General features: G+C 32.9%; 1 protein-coding gene across 9 annotated transcripts in view; it reads right to left on the reverse strand.

Annotated features, from left to right (window-relative positions):
- LOC18439716 (protein PIN-LIKES 3) overlaps positions 1-23,224 on the reverse strand; it is a 29,722-nt gene that overhangs the window by 5,807 nt on the left and 691 nt on the right. For 2 of the 9 annotated variants that reach the window (XM_088862746.1, XM_088862749.1), the window contains exons 2-5: positions 4,707-4,951; positions 3,130-3,209; positions 484-538; positions 230-354 (exon numbers count right to left, since the gene is read on the reverse strand). In XM_088862746.1, the coding sequence (XP_088718872.1) occupies positions 230-347 (118 nt within the window). In that variant the 5' untranslated portion in view covers positions 348-354; positions 484-538; positions 3,130-3,209; positions 4,707-4,951. Of the gene's footprint in view, positions 1-229; positions 355-483; positions 688-3,051; positions 3,210-4,706; positions 4,952-10,703; positions 10,935-23,224 lie in introns of all 9 variants that reach the window. The other 7 variants (XM_088862741.1, XM_088862745.1, XM_088862740.1 and 4 more) reach the window with 5 other exon arrangements.

The following is a 23,224-nucleotide window of genomic DNA, read 5'->3' on the forward strand; positions in this document are numbered from 1 at the left end:
ATCATAAAAAAAAACATAAAGAACTTGTATAATAGGGCACTTATCGTTTCAAAATTATTCCTTTTCAATTTAATTTCATAATTTGTAGTCTTAAATTAATATAACCACATGACATACTGTGTACAAAGAAATTTTGAACTGATGTTATGAGTACCAACATCCATGTTGATTTCCATAGCGACCCAGAAAAACAAAACTACATAAATACAGAAAACTATATGGTTCTTACCTGCAGAACAAGTAGAAATGATGAGACCTCTCAAATGAGGAGGAGGCTTGGTAATTTTTATAAGCACGCACCCAAGAGCAGAACCAACAATAAATGTGAGAAGAATATTAATGGGCATGAACCACCTACAACATACATAAAAAAATATTTATCATTTTGCAAATTAACGAACGTGTCAGTAAAAGTAAAACACAATGATATAATTCCTACAGCGACAATATAAATAAGGAAAAGTATACAATGAAACCATTTACCTTTGGTATAAGGTGGTCACAATTAATATTAACCATTGGACGCGAAATTGGATGGCTGCATTTATTCCATTGACCAAGCTCAAACTTCAAAAGAAATTTTCTTGAACTTTGTGACACACCCATGCTATTAAATTTCTCATTAGATGGTTATAAATAATTGTGACCTCCTTGTATCAAATGCAAATAGTCACATTGTATACAACCCTATAAATAAAGTTAAAATAACATTTTTAGTAAGTGTTGTTGAATGAAGTATGTTTGATATGAATCTATGAAGTTCAATCCAAAATACCTACATGGTTTGAAATTTCCTCAAAAGTGTAGATAGTAAGATCAAAAGATAATACACTAGAAAAAATGATTAGAACTAGAATAAAAAATCTGATAAGGTTCTTTTTCACTTTACATAGAACTCAACAATATATGTACCTGAAATCTATTGAAGGCAAGAATGTGAAACACAGGGAACCAAAAAACAACATTATACAGGCCTCAGACAACAGTATATTAGTGAAAAGACATTTCCAACAAGTATTGAAGATAACTACAGAAGTACAAGTCCATGATAATGATCATATAACAGACTTCTAGACTTAAGTTGCTGAGACACCCCTAAGTGGATATTGTACCAAATGAAACAGAATAAAATACATAATAAAAGAACTTACCTGTCAGTCTCAGAATATTGGCAATCATAAAAAGACTGTTTTGTGAAAGACATGTAAAATAATACCATCAGGTAATGCATGTCGTTCAACTATAAAAAGAGAGACTGTGAGTAATGTTTCAGTCAAACCCTTCCAGAAAGCTATCCAGAGTGAGCACGGAGTTTAGGTTCCTAAGTACCCTTCTGGGGTACCCAAGTGCTACTATGTTTCACCCCTTTAGGATGATTAGAACCCTCGATAAATTTCTTACTTGTGAATTTCATATGTGTAACTGACTGATGCTCTTGAGTTCATTGTCAAACAAAAATAGCTGTTTGTAGCGATATCTTAACAATCTCGTAAATTCCATTGCATTCTAATTCCCTCATTTTGCTACTACCCATTATCAAGGTGACAACGTCCTCCTAATTTGGCCTCAATAGCAAATCTCCCCGCCCTCCCAACATCCCATGTATACCCTCAATAAAAATGGTTAACAATGCGCTTGTCAAGTAATGTGTGAAGCGTGCCTAAAACATAAGGTGCAAAAAAAATGTTCATGCATAAGATTGAGGTAAGAGTAGTGAAAGGCGGATACCTACGAGTCTAAGGCATGCATCTCAAGCAAAATCATGCATCAAACACATCCAAATGAAGTGGTAAAGAAAAAAGTAAAAAATGTAAACGTGCCGCAAAGAAGTTCTCTAAAATAGGTGAGAGCCCAGGGCCACCTGACATTGTTTTTGGTTTGCATGGACACAGATAGGGCATGGGACCTCAATGAATACACTATAATAAATTCCTTCATAACCATCAGAGATCATCACATCGATTGTTCCGAGAATTAAACCTCATAGTTAACATGAGATTCACTGAATTAATTCAGGAAAAATGCATCAAATTGGCATTAATAAGAAATATTTAAGTTTTTTGAATTACCGAAAATATTCGGTTACACGTCATCCGTTAAACGATGTTGCCTGAATACTCTATCTTAACAAGTAAGATTGTAAGAACGATAGTTACTTTAAAACATACTAAAGGTCCATATCTGAAGTAGTATCAAGTAAATTATATATGATTAATGTATAATCAAGTAATAGAAATTCAGGGTTTCCCCTTTTCTACCATTTTTCTGCTGGGTCAGTTTAGGGTGCAATCACGGCCGCACCCCAAACCCTTCAATGCTGACACCGTCTTTTTCATGGAGAGAAGCAAAAATAAAACTAAAAGACCTGTCAATAAATGTCAATCACAAGAAAATGGATTTGGAGCACCTAAGAAACTCAACATTTGACTGATCGATCATCCATTAAATTGATGACCAGATTTTGAGATGGAAGTCGAGATGGAGTACTTTAGGGCATCAAGTGCAACTTTTCTAGGAAATTGTTTTTGGAGGGTAAGAGAATTGATTTACAGCATCCTGGGTCCTCATCCATTAAGTAAAAAGGAGAAATGAGGTGCAGCCTCATGGTTTTGGGTCTGTCTGCAGCAGCACCAAACCAATTTCCTTTGCTATTTTTTCATTTTTCTAACTGGAAATTTCCAATAATTGCATACATGACCTGCCATTTATGCCTCAAGCACTGATTCTGCATCTGTCCTTACCATTCATGATCTTAGCGCATAATTCTTGGATATTTCATGGTAAGGACGCACTCCATTCTTTTCAAAAATGACAAACAGACGAGCATTCATGTGTCAGCCTTGCAAAGGATCGAGGATAACCTCTTTAAGTAATATATTCTTATAAACTATAGAATGCGCCAAGGATTGTGAAACACATAACCATGATTAGCGATCTAGAGATGTTAGAACTCTGTATTTATTTAGAAAAAAGTTCTCACATATTATCCTTGTCTGCTGGGAACATAATTGTCACTACTATGTGTAATCAGAGGCAAGGTTGCGTTTTTACCATTGTGAATTCTGTAACACTATGCAGATAGGATTCTCAAATTGGCAGATAATACAAGTAGTGACTTCGGGAACTCACAACAACATTAAGCTATTCCATGTGATTGTCTTGGAGAGCTTTGAATACACTAGAGCTGGAGTAAATACAAAGAATACAACCTGTATTTCAAAAGTTCGAAGAAAAGGAGTTAGTCATGGGAATATTTTATTGTATTTAGTAGTCCTGAATTGGTAAAATAACTATGAAACATGTAAAAAGCACAATTGAATGCAAAAGAACCATATTATCCACAGAAGACCAAAGTAAGAGAGGTGGTTTATTCCTGGTCAGTAAATGACAGTATATAAGAGACTTTTCTAATGAAAAACCATAAGTCAGATGTCAACTAGCTTTTGTAAAGTACCACACTAACAACAAGCTGGAAGTAAACCAGACTAAAAGTAATGACAATAGTCACGAAGTGAAAAGCAGACAATCGACTAACAAAATTGGCAAGTGTCAACAGCACAAAATGTTTGCAAATAAAATACTAACTTGGCGAGTAAAGTTCAGCTAAACCCAAGCTAAAAATCAAGTTAATAAGACAATCCCCTACGTGACCCCAGAAATTCCAGCAGTAAGACTCTTAATCTTGATATGCAATACTAAATGCAATAATGTAGGAAGCATGAATTCTTAACAGTATTTTTCTCTGGCCTGTTATTGATCAAAACAATAACCAAACAATACTACCATAATCTGTGGCAAACTTGAAAGAATCCGTCCATGTACATTGGTAGTGTTGAAAAAGAGGCAAAATTACTAAACCATGCACATCACCCGCATCTTATAAAATAGACTGGTTACAAATTCTATGCTTTATTACAAAAGAAATGGTCCAATGGGGTCTCCAACAGCACATAGAAGTATTTCCCAAAATTCACGTGTGTCAATTATTGATTATTTTTCCAAATGCTTCTCTCATGCTGACAATACAATTCTCTTATTCTAACCAGGAACTTTTTTCTTACAGTTCATATGGAAGATAAGCTTTATAAGCTTAACAGGTGGTACCAGAAAAGCCAATATCATCACCAATTCAAATACCCCAGTTAAATAATTTAAAGACATGGAAAGAGAAAAGGAAAAGAAAAAGAAAGTCAAAAAAGAAGACCATGAAATACACGTATCAACAGCCTAAAATAAAAAACAAAATTAATCACAGGATCTCCCTTCACACTCTCAAAATCTTAACTCTTCGCTAACAGTAATTCCAAGCAATAGCATCAAGAGCCAATACTACCACCAATTCAAAACATGGTACCTGAGAAATCCCCAAAACTCAAATAACAAAAGAGAACACCTAAGGCAACAGTCACGCACAATCTTAACTCAAAACCCAACTTAGCTGAACCAACTTTCTCAATCACTTTGAAGTTAACTAATTGGAAGCGGTGGATTCAGGAGCAAATTTACTACAAAGCACAAACTTTTTCAATGAATGAATTCAACTACCAATTAAATAGAATACAACTAGATAACCAAAAAGAAAATATAAAAATCTAAAAGAAGGGGAAGAACGTAAAAAAAAAAAAAAAGAAGATCACAGGCCTCTTCATTAACATCATTGATTCCTAGTAATACTAAAAAGATCTGTAAATTGAAAGAGAACCCACTCGGTTCAAATGCTCCTTCGCCTCTGGTCCAAGAATGTCTACACGACCTAAGGCCAAGAACGACCCAAGTGCAGTTATAATAAGCACTTTGACAACAGGCTTAGCTGCAACAAGAAGAAGTTCCAAAAGCTCCATGATAAAGTCCTCCTTGTTCTATCCAGTCTCCTCCACTAAGAAGAAGAACCCAATCTCAGCTCAACAGAATACTGACTTACACCCTTTGAAACATCCGTTTATGACTCGACCTGAAAACCCAAAAAACGCATTAAAATCAAGAACATGAAATTGAAATGAAAGCACGTTTAAAACATCAGTCAAACAATTCAAGTTTCAGAACATATAAAATAGCCCACTACTGCAACAATTTATTTATTTTTTCCTTCTTGATGTAAGAAGTAAGTTGTAAAGGACAAAAAGCAATGAGGAAATAGGAATATTACAATTCACAGGTGCAAGTTTGCAAGTTGGCAGCAGAAAATACTTCTACTAGCAGTCTCTTAACGACCACAGCAATCGTACGGATTTGTAGACTGCACATTAAGTCAATAATTTACGACGCCTTTTTCTCTCACAGTTCGTTTTCATTAGGGATAATTTTTTTTTTCCATTTTCATAAGTGATGTTATATAATATTTTACAAATTTTTTTACTTTGGTGGCGAAAATGGAAAACCATGAAAAGCTTTCTTTTTTATGTCTAGAACACTTCTTTATGTGATATTATATGATTTCTAATTTATCTTTTCGGTAAATAATTTATGTGAAGTTATATATTTTTGATGAGTACCTCCATTTTTTTCAAAAATTCTCATTAAAATCGATATAAATCTCTAAAAAAAAGTTATCACAAGACTTATTTTTTCCATAAATCGCCGCCAAATTTGTCCTACACGCATGATGGAGGAGAGTCCTATTAGGTCATTTCCCATTTTTAAATTATCACAGTTCTCTTTTTATATGATATTATATGATTTTTAATTTATTTTTTTTTGGTGGGAAAAAAGAAAAACACGTTAAAAAACTGAACTCACAAGAGGCGTCTGAGTTAAAAAACACGGTGACGGGACAATTCAGTTGGCCCGGAGTCTGAGGAGACCCCCTGTTAGTCACTTGGTCTAAAAAATGATAGTGAAAGCCTCACACCTATTAGCGCAGACCGGCACGCCTCACGATCCTTATGTGAAGCGTTTGAGAAAGAGGATTGGCTGTATAGATCAGCCTCATTGAAATCCAGTTCGGAATGGCAGATCGACTGTATGCATAATGTCAAAACCAAAAACAAAAAAAAAAAAAAAAAAAAAATTAAAAAAATTAAAGATAAAAAATGGGGCCAAATCTGATAGTTCTATTAGAAAAACTGGCTAATTCCCTTGCATATGGTGGGACCGGACCACTCCCATCATTCCCGATTTCGACCAAGAAATTCTAATCCAAATCGACATTTTTTGATACACTGGTCGGGATGAGAGTATGATTTGGTGAATTATTGTCATCCATCTATGGATTAGACTATTGTGAAGTGATTGTGGAGATACTGATGCATAAATAACACGTTTATGGGACTCACTCTTATGAATATTCAACCCACATTGATGCCATAGTGATACCTTGTGGTCATCATGTTACATGCGATAATATGACATTAGAAAATCAAGAAATTGATCATCTGGACTTTGAAAATTATAATTTTGAAAAAATTAAATTTCAAGTTCTACAGCAAGTAGATCTTGTGACACATTTTTTGAATGGTTCATTTCAAGATCCACAAAATCTACCTTTTTTATTTTTTAGAGTGGGTCTCATGGGGGTCCACTTAAAACTATCGACATAACGAGCAGAATATTACTGCCATGTGACTTTGATCAAACAACTCAAAATTCTTGTCATTAGGCCAGTATTTCCTCTTACATTGGTCACGTACTTGATATCTAATTTCTTTTACATGTAATTATGACTAATTAGTGTTTCAAAAATTCCCAATCTAGATTGCAAATGAGTAGGCCTGACCTAGTTCCTCGTTTCATATGAGCTCTCCCAATTAAGTAAGAGAACCGGCCAATTCTATTTAAGAACAAGTCGATCTTCAGCCGAGTCTGGATCGCACTAACTTTAAACTAATATTTCTCTCAATTTATCCAAATTTAAAATTATTATTTAAGTTATTTTATGGACCAATCACACACTGGATAATCAGTCTGATAGTAATCCAGAGCGGTCCAGCAGTTGACCAATCCTGCCTCCCAACCTAAGTTTTAAGTCCGGCGATCAATCCCACACAAAATTTTCGCATTCTAAGTAGAATATTTCAACTCACGAAGTTTGGTGCACCACTCACAAGTTTGCTCTTACTTTTCCCATTTTAATTGGAATTTGGACTCCATAATCAAGATTCATATATCTACTGCCCATATATGAAGGTTTGGATCCTCAAAAAAAAAATTCTAATACTGAGATGACTAGAAGGTACATTTAGTTGGAAGATTTATTTTTTATTCGCACAAAAAATAAGGTAAAAATAAAAAAAGGTGCGAGCCTAGGCTCTAAACAATCAAATTAGAGCCTACCTTCAAATAGTGTCGAGAAATGTAGTTTCAACACATGAAATCATTGTAATAGCCTTAAAATATATTTTCAACTTTATTTATAAAGTTTAAGTTTAAAGCTTCAAAAATATGGTAGATCAACCGATCTATGAAAACTTGAATATATTGAAAATTGATGGTCCAAAAATATATTACAAAATACAATATTTCCAAAAACTTAATATCCATTTTGTTCTCATGTATACGTATCTTGAAGGCGAGATGATCAATTTGATGATATTTAGGCATCAAAATAACCTCTTCCACTGAAAATTTTGAGGAATAGGTTCGGTCTGGGTTGGCTCGAAACTTCGATCGAACTTTTTTTTTGGATAATTCAGTGGGAAAGACAAACCCCTACGTAGAAATGGATACCACAATATAATAACTGGATGAGGGGATGCTACCACCACGACCCCAGCCCATTTCCTAACTCCAATCGAACTTGATTGGAATGGACATACATGACAAACCAAGTCCGCTTATCAAGCCTTGACGTGGACCCGGGTTAGGGTAACTAAGGGTTTTTCCACCCTTGGGTGAAGAATGTTGAATGAGTCAAATAAAAGGGGGATATTCTCCAACAGGGAGTGTAATTGTGGGTTTGATAATGGAGACGCGAAGTCGAGGCTGTTAAAACAGTTGGGGTAAGGATTGGAGTAAGACTCGAACGATGATGAAGGTCAAGACCATGGTTCCAAAAGCTGGCTAGGCTCATCCAAACTAGCCTAGTCAGTCAAGCTAGGTCTCAAACCAGGTAAAGTTCAAGGCTTGACAAGTATTTACTGATCCGTCGTGTAGAATAACCCACCCAGTCGAGTCAATTCGTGTCTTGTTCGACTTAATCGTGGCTTATCAAGTCTCAGAAGTCACTTATTAAAAATTTGGAATTGGATCAATCATAATCAAGCCTTGAATTCCATGGGGTCAGATTCTGAGTCACACAATCCAACTCGAGCGATTGTTGAGTTGGATCGCGCCCTAATTAATAAATAAAAGAAAACAAAGGAAACCTATAAATACTGCAGTGACCCAAATTATCAGACAAGCCCACCCCCAACACTTTATAAATAACTTCACCAACGACAACCCTTATTTTTGCTTAAAATAACAACGGTCAGGTATATTCTCTGCCGGACCAATTTATTATCCTATTAAAACTGGTCTAACACCTATTGTATAAGATTCACTTTATTTTGAACAATGAAGTAGGTCTAGCAATGTGCGTCAGACTGGCTACTTGCCCTGTTAAAGCCGAACCAGCACATATTATACCAATCGGGCTTCAAAAAACAATGCAGCCGTACCAACACATAGTGTGCCATACCATCTTCAAGTTCCTAATAAAAACAGTTCATCACACATGTGCTACACCGACTTTATTTTCTTTTTTCGAGAAAGAAAGGCAAAAGAGTAGGTGGAAAATTGGCATTTCGAGCCTAAAGAATTATTTTTTCACTTCAAGGGTGGTTACAAACACAAATAATGTTCAGGCTAACGGTGTGGTAAAAAAAGCAATGGGAGTGTGCATGCCTACAAATTTAGGTGAATAGGGACTTCCATTACGAGTTCCTCGTACTTGAATCGCCAAACCCCTTAGTCCAACGGTGGAGATCATGAGTCGGATCAGGAATTATATATCACCCTTAAAGATTAAAAAAACGGGTGCTTTCGAGGTTCGAAAGGGACACTCTCTCCCATAGGTGAATCAAACTTGAGAACACTCAAATGTCTCTTTCACTTGACTAGGTAGGTCTCTGTATCTCTCTCTTAAGGTGAATCGAACTTGAATAATTGGGAACGGGATAGGAGTCGTGGAGTTTTTATTCTTACCCAAACCACCCGATTAACATTTTCAAAAAAAAAAAAAAATAACTGCTAAATTATTTGAAAAATGGGTAGGAATATATCTTCCTACATTATATTACCCCAAAAAAACCAAAAATGTCTTTTCACTTGATTAGGTCCAACATTGGTAAGTAGTGTGCATATAAAAACTAAATCAGAGTCATCATATTTGGACAACATTTTTGTTTTCTAAGTATAGCCAAAAATAAGACCATACACAACTCATCCATTCTTTCTGTCTTGCTTAAGAGAGCCATCGCAATTTTTCGTAGTCTATATGGTTGAAGTAAGTTGAAATACCAGTTTCTGAAATAGTGTATTTTGTTATCTAGACTATTTATTTTCAAGATTTTTAAGGGTTTACAAATCTACTTGATTTGAACCATTTTTGGATCTTAAGATTTTATAATCAGAGATGTAAATTGATTCTCAAGCCATCCTAAGAACCTCTGACATCAAAATTATATTTATCATAAATTTTGGATGTGCACCTTAATTTGAATGTTTAACACCCAATACTAAATGATAACCAACTTTAAACCAAGCGAAACAAATATGATACCAAATTTCAGTACATGTGACCAGCATCAACCATACAAGAATACAATACATCAATACAATTATGGAAAAAGTTTATATAAAGCCGTGCCTCTAAACAATCACAGTGGAGCCCAGCTCAAAAATTTCGCTAAAGAGGTTGTTTTGATGCTTAAATATCTTCAAATTGATCATCTCAATATCAAAATGCATGGACATAAAAAAAGAAATAGAACTCAAGTTTTGGAAATAGTGCATCTTGTACACATTTTTGGACCGTCAAATTTCAAGATTTTGAAGTCTTCATAAATCTTCTTGAACTAATATATTTTTGAAGCTTTAGATTTTATAGTTAAAGATGAAAATATATTTTAAGGCTATCACACATATTTTCAAAATTGAAACCACATTTCTCGACACTAATTGAAAATGGGCTCCAATTTAATTGTTTAGAGTCTCGGTTCTATACAAACCGCATCGATACATTACTTAGATACTCTTTTTATCAAAAAGTTACTGCCAATTTCAGGGTAAATTGGAAAACGTGAATGAATACGCATCACATTGAAGTTAGTTACAAAGAGTGAGGCACCAGAGTTTACTCTAAAAATTTAATAACTGCTGCGCAGAGAATAATAAAGCGCATAAACATCATTATAGGTAAATAAAAAGTTGCCTCAGAAAAGGGCTGGGTTATGGTGGTTGCATCCCCGTACCCTAGACACCACATTGTGCTCCATTTCCACTGACACCTCCCACTAATACTTTCAAATTAACTAATTCCTAAACTATTTGAAAATACTGAGGTGCCAGTATTTGTTTATGGGATAATTTGCTATAAAAATGTTTAATTTCGGCATAAATAGCTTGTGGTCACTCTAGCTATCAAAACCTTTGGACAGTCAAAGAAAAAATCTGCTTAACACAAGTTTACATTCGATGCAGTTTAACCGTCCCAAATTAAATAGTAAAAAGTTTTGACGATGCAGTTTATATAACGAACATACAAAAATGATTAAAACAATACGCACCTCCAAACCCTCTTGGAAGATGCAGTTCAGGACCAAAAACCCCTGCAATGGGTTCAGCCAAAAGACATTATACGCTGAAGGACCAAAAACCCGTGCAACGGGTTCAGCCAAAAGATATTATAGGCTCCTCTAAGTGAACCCCATCTAGAATTGAATTTCGTGGGGATGTAACCTCTTCAACCCATAGATTAACCTCAATAGAAAAGAATTCCTAATAGTACCTTCGATGCACTAGAAAAAAAAAAAACATTAATAATTAATATTGACCTAATATAAGAAATCTCAAATTTCAAATTAATATTTCAAAATAATCACCTAATAATTCAGTAGTTTCCAAAAACTTATATGTAAAAAAATCTCCTTAATATGTCTTTTGACTTATTTTTAAGCTATCAAAAGAGCATAAAATACTTGCTTATGGTTTGAAAATCTATTTTCACCTCTAATTTTACGATAAACATTTAGCCTATCTACAAATAACTAGAAATCAGGAAAATAGGCGACCCGCATGTTATGCTATAAGATGCACAATAGTTTGAAAATTCAAAACCCTTTTTTTATTATTGAAGCGCACTTTACTTTTGCAATACATAAAATTGGCACCTATTATAATTTTTTACTAAATTTGATGGCTACGAATTCTTTAAACCAAAAAAAGGAAATTTGATTTATACATCCACTTTGTTTGTTGAAACCACCATTTTGGTTGAGTCACCCTCTAACATCTCCAACGAATGACAAGAAGATCTCATGGCGAGGTCTCAATCAAGAACCGGACATGGGCCCCAAAGTTGAAAAACACAAGGCCAAAAGGACATGCCAGCTATACCCATTAACGTTTAGGTACATGTTATCTGGAACCATTATAGGATCCTCTGTGTACACGACATGCTTAGTATGGGGTCCTACATATAGGAACGTCATATTTGAACATTAATAATACATGTGATGCGCATGATGAGGTCCCAGATAAGAGGAAGTGGCGAACAACAGTTCACTATCGTACACGACTTGTGCACCGCAATGCCCACAGTAAGTGAAAGTTTTGCCGAGAGCGTGGACATCGTAGTCCCATTGGTTTAGTATTTAATGATGTTTTTTACCTTGCTGGACACGGTTTCACGAGTTCATATAGAAATGTGTCGATCAGACGAATCGGAACGGTTAATCACATATGGCTCACAAGCGATTTAATCAACCTAACCCCTAAATTAGCTGATTCAATCACTCTAATTGGACAAATTTCAAACGATAAAAAAAAAATTGAAAATAATAAAAAATATACAAAAACAATTCTACTAAAATATAAAAAACATACAGATAATGTGATTAAAAAAAAACACACTCAAATGAAGTTGAAACTTGACGAAAAAAATGGATTTTAACGAAACGAATTGTGTCAAGAGATATTTTTAAAAAAATTTAAAAAATATGAGAAAAATATAAAAATGAGTATCAATGACCAAATAATTTTTTAATCTTCACCATAATATAAAGAATATTAAAATAATATTAAAAAATTGACTTGACCAAGTCTTTTTTTAAAAGAAAATGAAAAAAAAATTAAATTATATATAATATAGATGCTTTTTTTATCAACTAAGTAGTAAATGGTGTACTAATTAATGGGTCTGATAGGCGGCAAGATTCGAACAATGATTCATATAAAACTTAATCATTAAAGCTAATCTGGGTGGTCCAATCAAATCCAAAAACCAATGTCCAATAAAAGATGGTTCTAAGAACTCAAAATCTTCTAAAAAACCCCTAATAGATTTATAAAACATATAAAATTAAATGTAATATCAATGGGTGATGTTTTGATCAATTTTTGTCAACTTTGAAAAAACAAAAAAAATTCACCTCTGGGGCGGGACGCAAGCCTTGAATGGCCGGCCTGGGCGTCCGCCTAGGTGGGTTCCGTACCGCCTAGGCAGCCGCCCAAGGACTCCCGTCCAGATGGGCCGCCTAGGCTTGGGCGATGCGCAGACCTTCTGGACCGCCTAAGCGCTAGGCCGTCCACTTTTTGAATCACGGAATAAACCATTCTAATGTATTTGATAAAAATTTAAAGTAGTATTTTATTTAAGATTAAAAATATCGGTGGATCACCAAAACCGGAACCAGCCGATTTTGCAAACACTAGTGTCGACTCTTAAATTCTATTTTTGAGATGGATCATTGGACCCAATTTTTAAGGACATCTAATCCCTAAAATACGGATCATGAATATAAATAAATAAATAAATTTCAAAAAACTAAAACTAGTAATTTTATGAAGAAAATATTTGCATTATTAATTTCAATTGTTGACCACCTATTCGCATCTCTAACATAGATGCTTTATACATTGCAAGGTTTAAAAAAAAAGGATCAACGACCTGGATGCTGTATACCGGCTTCAGATGGGGATCTTCAAAAATATGGGGATCGTTTCAAAAAAAAATTGAAAAAATCATTATAAATCACCTAAATGTTTGTATAATTATAATGTATTACAATATTACATTAAAATAATTTTAAAAAAAATTAAAAACACTAATGAGATTAAAAAAATAATTTCTCATTATAAAATTAGTATCACATAAAAATATCAAACATTCATTAATTTACTTTATTCATCCAAGTTAACTAACAATATACATTTGAAATATATTTTTTAAAATATCATTTTTAAATTTCTTCGTTAGGTTCTAGACCCGAACTCAGGTTAAGTCTAGATTGAGTCAAGGTTCAAATCAAACCAGACCAAGACCCCGACCCCATTGCCACCCCTGCATCTAATGAGTTTTGATTATAGAATAATGATATGTTCTAAACCTTGTTATTATTTACCCTAATCTAAGAAAATTGACCCAGATATACACAAAGGAGGTCGTGCATGTCATTAAGAAAAATCATAATGGGGATAATAAAATTGGCGATGACGGAATGAGTTTCTAGTGGTTACTTTTCATACATATCACGCGCATGTTTTCACCTCAATGAAAGTTCAAGAGGAGTTAGTCCCACGTTATAGGTGAAGTGAAAATGGGTATAAAAGTTAGTGAAAATCATCAATGCGTTCCCACGCGTAAGCATCAGACAGCTCCTAAAAGGACTAATGATTATGTACTGCCAATGTGTAACGTGGTATTACGGTGGCCAATAAATTTTTTTTTTAAAATAAGCCATAAGGAGCATGGCAGTTGAGAGAAATACGTAAGATGCACACGGCGATTGAGAGCCGGATCTTTCTTTTTAACGCTTCTATCGATACTCGATCGGGGGTCGGATGATTTGGATCTATTTTTTTAAACTCTAATAATGTGAGACAACATAATGTAAAAATACAATTTACCACGTATGAAACAATTTTTTTATTTTTTTAAAAAAGCAAATGAGTGTTTATTTTCTATACAAATAGGTCATAATCAACATTGACTAAATTTAAAACCAGGTAGTTGATGACCTCTAATTGTTTAGTCATAAAGTCCAACAAAATTTTTCTAATGTTATTAACTATTTTCATATATTGGATTTCACATCTAATAGTTATAAATAATACTGACTTGTGCAAAAAAATAAACAATATCGTAATTACAATCACGTATGTTTTATTCAAAGACACCAAGATTACTTTAGAAAAAAATATATCACAATATTAAAAAAAAAATATTGTTATCTTGTACCTCAATAATGAAGTATTATCAACCACCCCATTTCAAATCAAACAATCAATAATGATTATGATCTCCATGACTCAAAAGTGAAAGGCCTCATTATAGATATTTTTTTATATATTTAACCCAAGAGCCTATGAAACTTTGGAATATATTTTATAATTGTTAAATAGTATTAAATTTGAATTCGTTATTTCTAATTATTAAAATCTTTCCATCTAAAAAGTGGATTGTCTGTGCTTTATATTTCTTTATATATTTAACCCTAGAGCCTATCTAACGCATTATCTTTTCCAAGTGTATCTAATGTACCTCTCTATTTTTAAATTTACTTATTTTTATTATTTGTTATTTTATATTGATTATTTTTTATTTTATTTTCATTTTTGGAGTAGGTTACCAATAAGGCTTTTCTTTCTTTGTTCTTTTTTGGGTAGCCAAAGGTGTGCATTCATGAATATTTTGTAAAGGTTGATTTAAAAAGTACTCTTAACATAGGAATTGTCAATACTAAGTGAAAGCAATATGTTACCAAGAGATCATTTAAATCTTTTGAATTAAGATCAATGAAAGGTGTACGATAAGGGTATCCATTTTTTGGTACAAAGAGGTGCCAATCATTATTTTGACTACTAGATGTAAAATCAAGCAAATGGATGTACAAGCCACAAAGTCTAAAATAAAATTTTACAAATGTCATGACATACTTCAATCAATAAGATTTCAAATTAAACAAATGAATGTGATTCCGACCTCCTTACACAAAAAACAATAATAATCTTATAATATACAGAAAGAAAATATAGAATGCGACCATTTACCTTTGATACAAGGTGGTCTCATTAATTTTGACTATTGAATGTAAAATTGGGTATATACAATTATTTCATTGATCAAGCTCAACCTCAAAAGAAAATCTCTCGAACTTTGTGACACATCCAAACTATCAAATTTCATATTGAAGTTGTGAGTAATTGTGACTGCCTTGTATAAAAAGTAAATGGTCTCCTTATATACAATCCCATATAAACATCCTTAAAATCAAAATAGTGAATTTTGATTTACAGTGAATCAACTTTCTCATACGTTTATGCTTGTAATCCACTATTACAAAAACCTAACCATAAAGAAGAAATACCCAAAAAAGAAAAGCGAGATTTAGGTACAGACCTAAAGTTCCAACTAAAATACAAATGGCTTCGCAAAAACTACAGTCAGCTCGTCTTTTTTAATTTTTCAAAATTACCCTTCGATCAACTTGAATTTTTATTTCTTTTTAGCCTTTTGTCAATGGGGCAAAAAATAAAATTAAAGTTAAAATATGTGTTGACCAAGGAGTATTTGTGAAAAAAATAAAACAAAGATGGTTGAAAACCTTTTTTCGTAATTTCCACCTATAAATTTAACAATTCATATTGTACCTACAATTTTAACATCCGTATGTAAATCACTCAAAAGAAAAACTTAATTGGAAAAGCCATTCGTGAACTACTGCAGAATTGAATCTAGAGTAGCATCTTAAGAAAGGTTTCTATACTTCCCCTACAGCACAGAAGGACTATGCTTCCCCTACCATCTAACAGTCCAATTTTGATCAAGAGAGCCACTCACCTTTTGTTCTTAGATCCGAGGTTTCAAAGTATTATATTTTTATTTTTTTATACAATTTGTATGAATATGAAATTTGGTACGTGCCACCTTCTGATTGTGGTACACATAAAAAATATTAAAAATAATTTTTTGATAAAAAAACTTGTGCGATTATTGAGGCATTAACGTTGATGAAAGAAAACGTGAAATAATTGAGGCACGTGCAGTTGCGTGTGAAACACCCTCTCCACTTCGGCCCCTCTTTAAAATGTCCTTTTCCACAATTTGAATCAATAGCGGCCGGAATCTACGTCGTGGTCTCAAGACTTATATTTACGTAGGAGCTTGAGATATCAATATTTTAAAAAATATTCGATCACTTTTAGTTGTCAAATACAAAATCCAGTAATTCCTTAGGATTTTAAGCCAAATCACAGGACTCTAATTTGCAAGTCAAGCTAATTTCACATGTGATAATTTGGGGGAGATAGTGACCTTATTTATCAAAAGAGTTTTAAACGATACTCTCCTTTCTTAAAAGGAAAAGTTTATATAGAGCCGAGGCTCTAAACAATCAAATTCAAACCTATCTCAAAAATTTTATTAGAAGAGGTTGTTTTGATGCTGAAATATCTTCAAATTGATCATCTCAAAATCAAGATGCATGGACATGAGAAAAAAAATGAATCTTCAAGTTTTCGAAATAGTGTATTTTGTAATGAATTTTTGGACAATTAATTTTAAATATTTTCAAGTTTTCATAGATCTCTCGATCTACATTATTTTTTAAACTTTAAACTTTATAAATAAAGATGAAAATAAATTTTAAAGCTATCAAAAAGATTTCCAGAATTGTAACCACATTTCTTAGACAATATTTGAAAGTAGGCTCCAATTTAATTGTTTAGAACCTAGGCTCTATACAAACCGCACCCTTTCTTAAATCACTTGTGACTCACCGTACGTTCAATTTTTCAGAACTCTATATTTTAAGCATGATCAATTATTCAGAATTCTATATCTTAAAAAATATACTATCGCCCCTAGCAGTCAAATACAAGTTCCGGTGATTAGTGATGTCAATAAAAGTTTCCTTAGGACTTTTTAGCCCAACCACATAACTCTATTATGCAACTCAAGCTAATTTCACCTGTGATATTTTGGGTGTGACCGTGACGATATTGTATCAAAAGATTTTTAAATGATATTCTCTTTTCTTAAATCATCTTTGTATCAAAGGATCAATTTTTCAGAAATCTATATTTTAAGCCAAAAACACAAGAAGTAATATCTCAATTAAATGGACAGCGCAAGGAAAAACCGTTAAGCTTGGAAAGTCAAGGGGGCAAGGTGTTCCTCAAGGTGTCAAAAGCCAGATCAATGGGACAGATAGTTTTATCTAGATCCACGTCGAACCGCTAGTTTCATAGGACTGATACAAAGAGGGGACCTAAAAAATTAAAATAAGTTTAAAAAAGAAGAGAAAATATATGTAGGAGGGGTTTTAAGGAAGCAATTCGGTCCTAAGCAATTCCCATCCGAATTGACGATCCGACTTAAAATCCGCCAGTTTTTTAACATTGTACTGCTTGTAACATCAAGAGTTCCAATTCTACCCAGGCCCAAAATTTACAAAAAGAAAAAGAAATTAATAAATAGTCAAACTTGAAACTTGATGAGATTAGATTTGAAGCATGTATTGAGCTTCAAGTCAAATGTATTTGCTTCTTTCTATTTAACACAGGACAATCCAAAATCATTCGAGGAGTTTGCAGCCCACCACCACCCACTGCTAAGCCTCACATGCACGTTATAATGTACAATTTGGCCACATCGGTCAAAAAGTTACCTTCCGTTTTCACAACGCACATGCTCCAAAACTGAGACATCAAGTTGCAGATCTCATTTAATAATCTTTTTTCCCGCATTGAATAATTCACTACCATTTTGATGAAAGTAAAGACATCCAAATGGCCATTTTCAAACAAAAAAGATAGAGGGAAGGGGGTTGCTATACTTTGGAAGACGAGGAGAGAGAGAGTAAGAGGGGTCAAATTCCCAGGGTGGCCAACCAGGGTCAATATGTAAAAAGTTGATTAAAGATGATAAAAATAGATTTACAATATAGAAGTAGAAAATCAATAATTTAAGAATTTGGATAAGATGACTGTATAATTATTTATGGGATTGTCTACAAAGAGATCATTTAGTTTTGAAATTTTTATTTCATGCGGGGACCGCGTTTCTACTTTTGAAGTCCCCAAGGTATAAAGAATCCATTTTTAAAACGTCCAATCTTAAAGATGGATACAATAGGTAGTCTATCTAAAACAATTGAAACTAACTGTCCAAATGTTTTCTTAATAGAATTATTATTTTTAATTTTCAAATTTTATTCATTTTTTCATATTCATGATCTCTATATTAGATATTAAATATACTTAAAAATTACGTCCAAAAATCCATCTCAGAAATAGATTTTTAAACATGGACTCATAGAAACCGTGTCTTTTATCTTTTGTACGTAAACATCACAATCAATCTTGTCCCTTAAATTTCAAATGGGTAGTTGTAAAAGTGACATAGAGTTCCAAAAAAAAAAAAAAAACGAACTTCCAAGCCATCTAATTTGACATCCAATGAATGGAAATAATTGGGAACTCCACATACAAAAGATAAAAAAAAAAGTTTATATAAGGTTCCAATCTTAAAATGTAGAATTATATCGCACCATAAAAAGGAAAACTGTTTCATGCTGGCCGGATAGTCCAAAATGTGTAAGTGGTCCACAAAGTTTAAAGCATTCATCTGAAAGATAGATGCAAGTAGGTGTTCCATCTAAAAACAATAGAAGCTAACGGTCCAAATGTTAACTTATTGGAATTATTACTTCTAGATTTTTAAAATTTATTTATTTTTTCATATTCATGATCTCCATGTCAGAGATTATATGTCCTTAAAAATTAAGTCTTAAAATCCCTCTTAAAAATAGATTTATTAAGAAACCCGTATTTCTACATATGTGCGGTTATCCGCATAGAAACCGTGTCCCCCTAAAAATCCATGGTTCTTTTGATGTTGGAAAACCCTGTAATTCATCATCTTGATATCAAAATGTATGAATATGAAAAGAAAAATAGATTTCAAGTCCAAAAATAATGTATCTTGCAACACATTTTTTGACCATCTATTTTCAAGATTTTCATGTGTTTATAGACATACTTGATTTGGACCATATTTTAATTTAAAATTTTATAATTATAGATGAAAATAGATTCTCAAGCTATCCTAAGATTTCTTTGACACCAAAATTACATTTATAATAAAATTCATAGGTGCGCCCTAAATTTATCGTTTAAGGTTGCATCAATCCCAAGTAACTATGCCTATTCAGAGCTTTCCACACCCACTGGGTGAAATTTACGAACATTTTAAATAAAATTTTTTAGAGGTATGCAAGAGGGGATAGTGAGAATGCTGTGCATGTGGAGATGACCTAGTTATTGATTTTCTTAGATGAGCTAGTTAATGATTTTCTTAGTTGCTTTGACCATTTCAATAATATTTTTTCTTAAATAAAAATATCAATACGAACTAGGTAAAACCTCCCCAAAAATTTTCCTCCAATTAGAAATTTTCCTCCTTCGATTGGGACCACAAATTATTGTGTTTTGGTAATATTCAGTGTTCGCAAAATCGAATCAGAAACTGGACATTAGCCTGGAAGCAGTTTAACTGGCCGATTCAACCACTCTAACCGTGCAAGTTCTAGATGGTCAAAAAAGTGATGAAAAATAAAATAAAAAACAAAAAAAAAACTATTAAAATATGAAAAACATATAAAGAATGATTAAAACAAAACACATTCAAATGAAGCTTAAAATTAATGAAAAAAATGAATTTTAACCGATTTTATATTTTCCAAGCTATTTTTAATTTTTTTTTTTGAAAAAAATCAGAAAATATAAAAGTGAGTATTAATGACCAAAATAATTTGTAATCTTTACGATAATGTAAATACCGATTGATTACCCTAACCGCCCAAAATCGAAAACCGGCCGATGGCCGTTTATGATCTATCCAAAGATTAGCCGTTAGATCGAGCGATTTTGCCATCAATAGTAATATGTCCCTTTTAATCTCACAAGTGAAAAATGTAAGTCATAAATACAAATGCCAAAAAGTTTGGAAGGCGCCCAAACCCATAAAACACAAACGTACAAATCAGCGTTTTAAAAAACGCCGGGTCGAACCGGGCTTCGACTCGAAATTCGCGAAAAGGACCAGATCGATTGAAAAATCGGAAATCGTCCGATTCTAGAGAGAACCTGACAATTCCGCACAGTGACTCACCGATTCACTGTACAGAATCAGCGAGTCCATACAGGTTTTTTTTTTTTTTTTTTTTTTTTTTTTTTTTTTTTTTTTTTTTTTAATTTATGATAGATTTTTTTGTAATACTTGATCGAATTTTTTGTAATCCTTGATCGAATTGTTTTTGTTTTTTTGTAATCCATGATCGAATTTTTTGGTTTTTGTAACCCATAATAGAATTTTTTGTAATCCATGATCGAAAAGTTTGTTTTCTTTTCTTGTAATCCATGATCGCTTTTTTTGTTTTTTTTTGTAACCCATGATAGAATTTTTTGTAATCCATGATCGAATGTTTTGTAATACATGATCGAAATGTTTGTTTTTTTTTTGTAATCCATGATCGAAATGTTTGTTTTTTTTTTGTAATCCATGATTGAATTTTTTGTTTTTTGCTTTTTTTGTAACCCATGATAGAGTTTTTTGTAATCCATGATTGAATTTTTTATAATCCATGATCAAACTGTTTTTTTCTTTTTTTGTAATCCACGATTGAATTTTTTGTTTTTTTTTGTTTGTTTTTTTTTGTAATCCATGATCGAATGTTATGCAATCCATGATCGAATTTTATGTAATCCATGATCGAATTTTATGTAATCCATGATTGAATTTTTTGAAAATTTGTGATTTTTTTTTTTTAATCCATGATCGAATTTTTTTTTGTAATCCATGATAGAATTTTTTGAAAATTTGTGATTTTTTTTTTAATCCATGATCGATTTTTTTGAAAATTTGTTTTTTTTTTTTTTTAATCCATATTATTCAAAGAGAAAATGAGAGAGATGATGATTCGGAGGCCACCCTATCCCAACCATATTATTCACATATCGAGTCCCAACAGCAACAGTGTAGGGATGAGCACGAAATACTGTAAATTAAATGCTGAATGGCGGTTCATGCAGAGAAAGAACATATCAGTATTCGCATATTCATTCAAAAACATGAAAATTCTTAATGGAGTACCCTCATTTTTTATTGAATTCCTAAAAAATAATATTTATAATGAATTTTAATAATTTTTTCGAATTTTTTTTAAGCTTTATTATGACCGATTCACCCGATTTCCGATCCGAATCGCCGATTCGCCGATCCGAATAGATTTTTATGGGAAGCCCGATCCCGATCACCGATCCGTTTTTTAAACCATTGGTACAAATAAAGCTTATAAACCTACCCGAAAGCTACGTGTAATAAATCCCATGTTCCAAAATTAAAGAATCCCCCTAAATGTCTCTCTTTCTCTCACCCTATCTCTCTCTACCTCTCTCTCCCATACCGACAGCAAAATATTAACATCGAGAAAAGTTCATAGGAGTGAAATCTTACAATGTAGAAGTGCACCTCAAAAAATAAGCTCGCTCCGATGTCAAAAAGTCTTTTATTTTTTCATCTCTCTTTAGACGTGTCTTGCAAAGTATTATCTAGATTGGTTTATTTTTTTTATTTTTAAGTGTTTATAGATCTGCTCGTTCCAAACTATTCTTCATTCCAAATTTCATAATTAAAGTTAAAAATAAATATTAAGGCCGTTATAAGGTTTTTAGCGCCATCTATTAGCTAAATTTAGAGATACACTTCAATTTAATTGTTTAAGGTTGACACCTTATACAAAATTATAAACCACACCCTTTGAAAATTGACAAACATTTTTTTGCAAGTATCCAAGAACTAACAATCAAAGGTGTTTGTTTATACATGGGGCAATCTCATGAGAGTTTTAAGTTCAAAGTTTAGATAGAATTCGTGTTTAAGAAAATCGAATCAAATTGCTTGGTCTTCCAGGTTACCGGAACCAATGGGATGGTCGCAGGATTAGAACTCGAATCAATACTGCTTAAAATATTTGTTTCAGTGTTATACTGAAACAATTTACCCGGGTTTCAATTCCTAGCCATACACACGCAATGGACCCGATTAGACTCGGGGGAACCCGACGTTGAGTTCAGATATGGGATTCGAAATGCAGGTCCAAATCAGGAACTCGCATACAATTCTGGTCCGTGTGTGGGTCCAGCCACTTGAGTACTTAAAGAGCAGTCTAAATCCTCATCTCCAAAATATCAGCTGCCTTGTCAAATCGAAGCAATCCGTACCGTCCATCCTAGTCGTACGACGCATGCAGTTGATAAATGTTCTATTGCAAGAACTGACGGTGTATAGAGCTCCACGAGTATTGATAGAACGATCAGTCCTTGAAATTTCAAATTAACCGATTTGACAGAATTTTTTATTGTAAAAACGCAGTTGAAGTTTCTGTATGTCCTAGGCTCTACGAAAACAAAATAAAGCTTTACCTCAAATGTTTGTTGGCTCAGTAACCAAAATAAATCGATTTCCTAACATCAACAATAAAATTTGAAACTTAAAAAATAGTACAAATCTTGCACATCTATGAACTCTAGGGTGCAATGGACGACCTAAATAATTTATTCCAATATATATTATTTTTAGAGCTTTAAATCCTAAAATTTTTCTCAAACATAATGTTCAATCCGGGAGGATGATGTAAAGGTTTTTCAATTGCAGTTTTCAATGAATTATGAGGTGAGGCTTTACCTATTTTTGATAAGGTTGCAGCCCCGTAAAACCATTTTCCTTCTAATAATTTAGAGAAAAAAGGTCTAGGAAAAAGGCATTCCTAGGAGAAATGCAATTTCTAGGAGGTAAATTTATTTATTCATTTGAACTATTCTGGAAGGTAAATTTATTCCAAAAAAAGTATAAATAAGCAGATAAATGTAAATAACACCTTCTTCTAAGAAAACCATAAAGAAGGAATAACCAGATGAATAAAACTAATAAAACATTACTCTGAGATACATAATTTTTTCATTCTGATATTTAATTCAGTGTTTAAGAACGAATCTAATATGAACTAGTTTATAATTCAGATAATGA

The sequence above is a fragment of the Amborella trichopoda genome, chromosome 3, assembly GCF_054954075.1.
Source record: "Amborella trichopoda isolate Santa Cruz 75 chromosome 3, AtrichopodaSantaCruz75HAP2 v2.0, whole genome shotgun sequence".
NCBI lineage: Eukaryota > Viridiplantae > Streptophyta > Magnoliopsida > Amborellales > Amborellaceae > Amborella > Amborella trichopoda.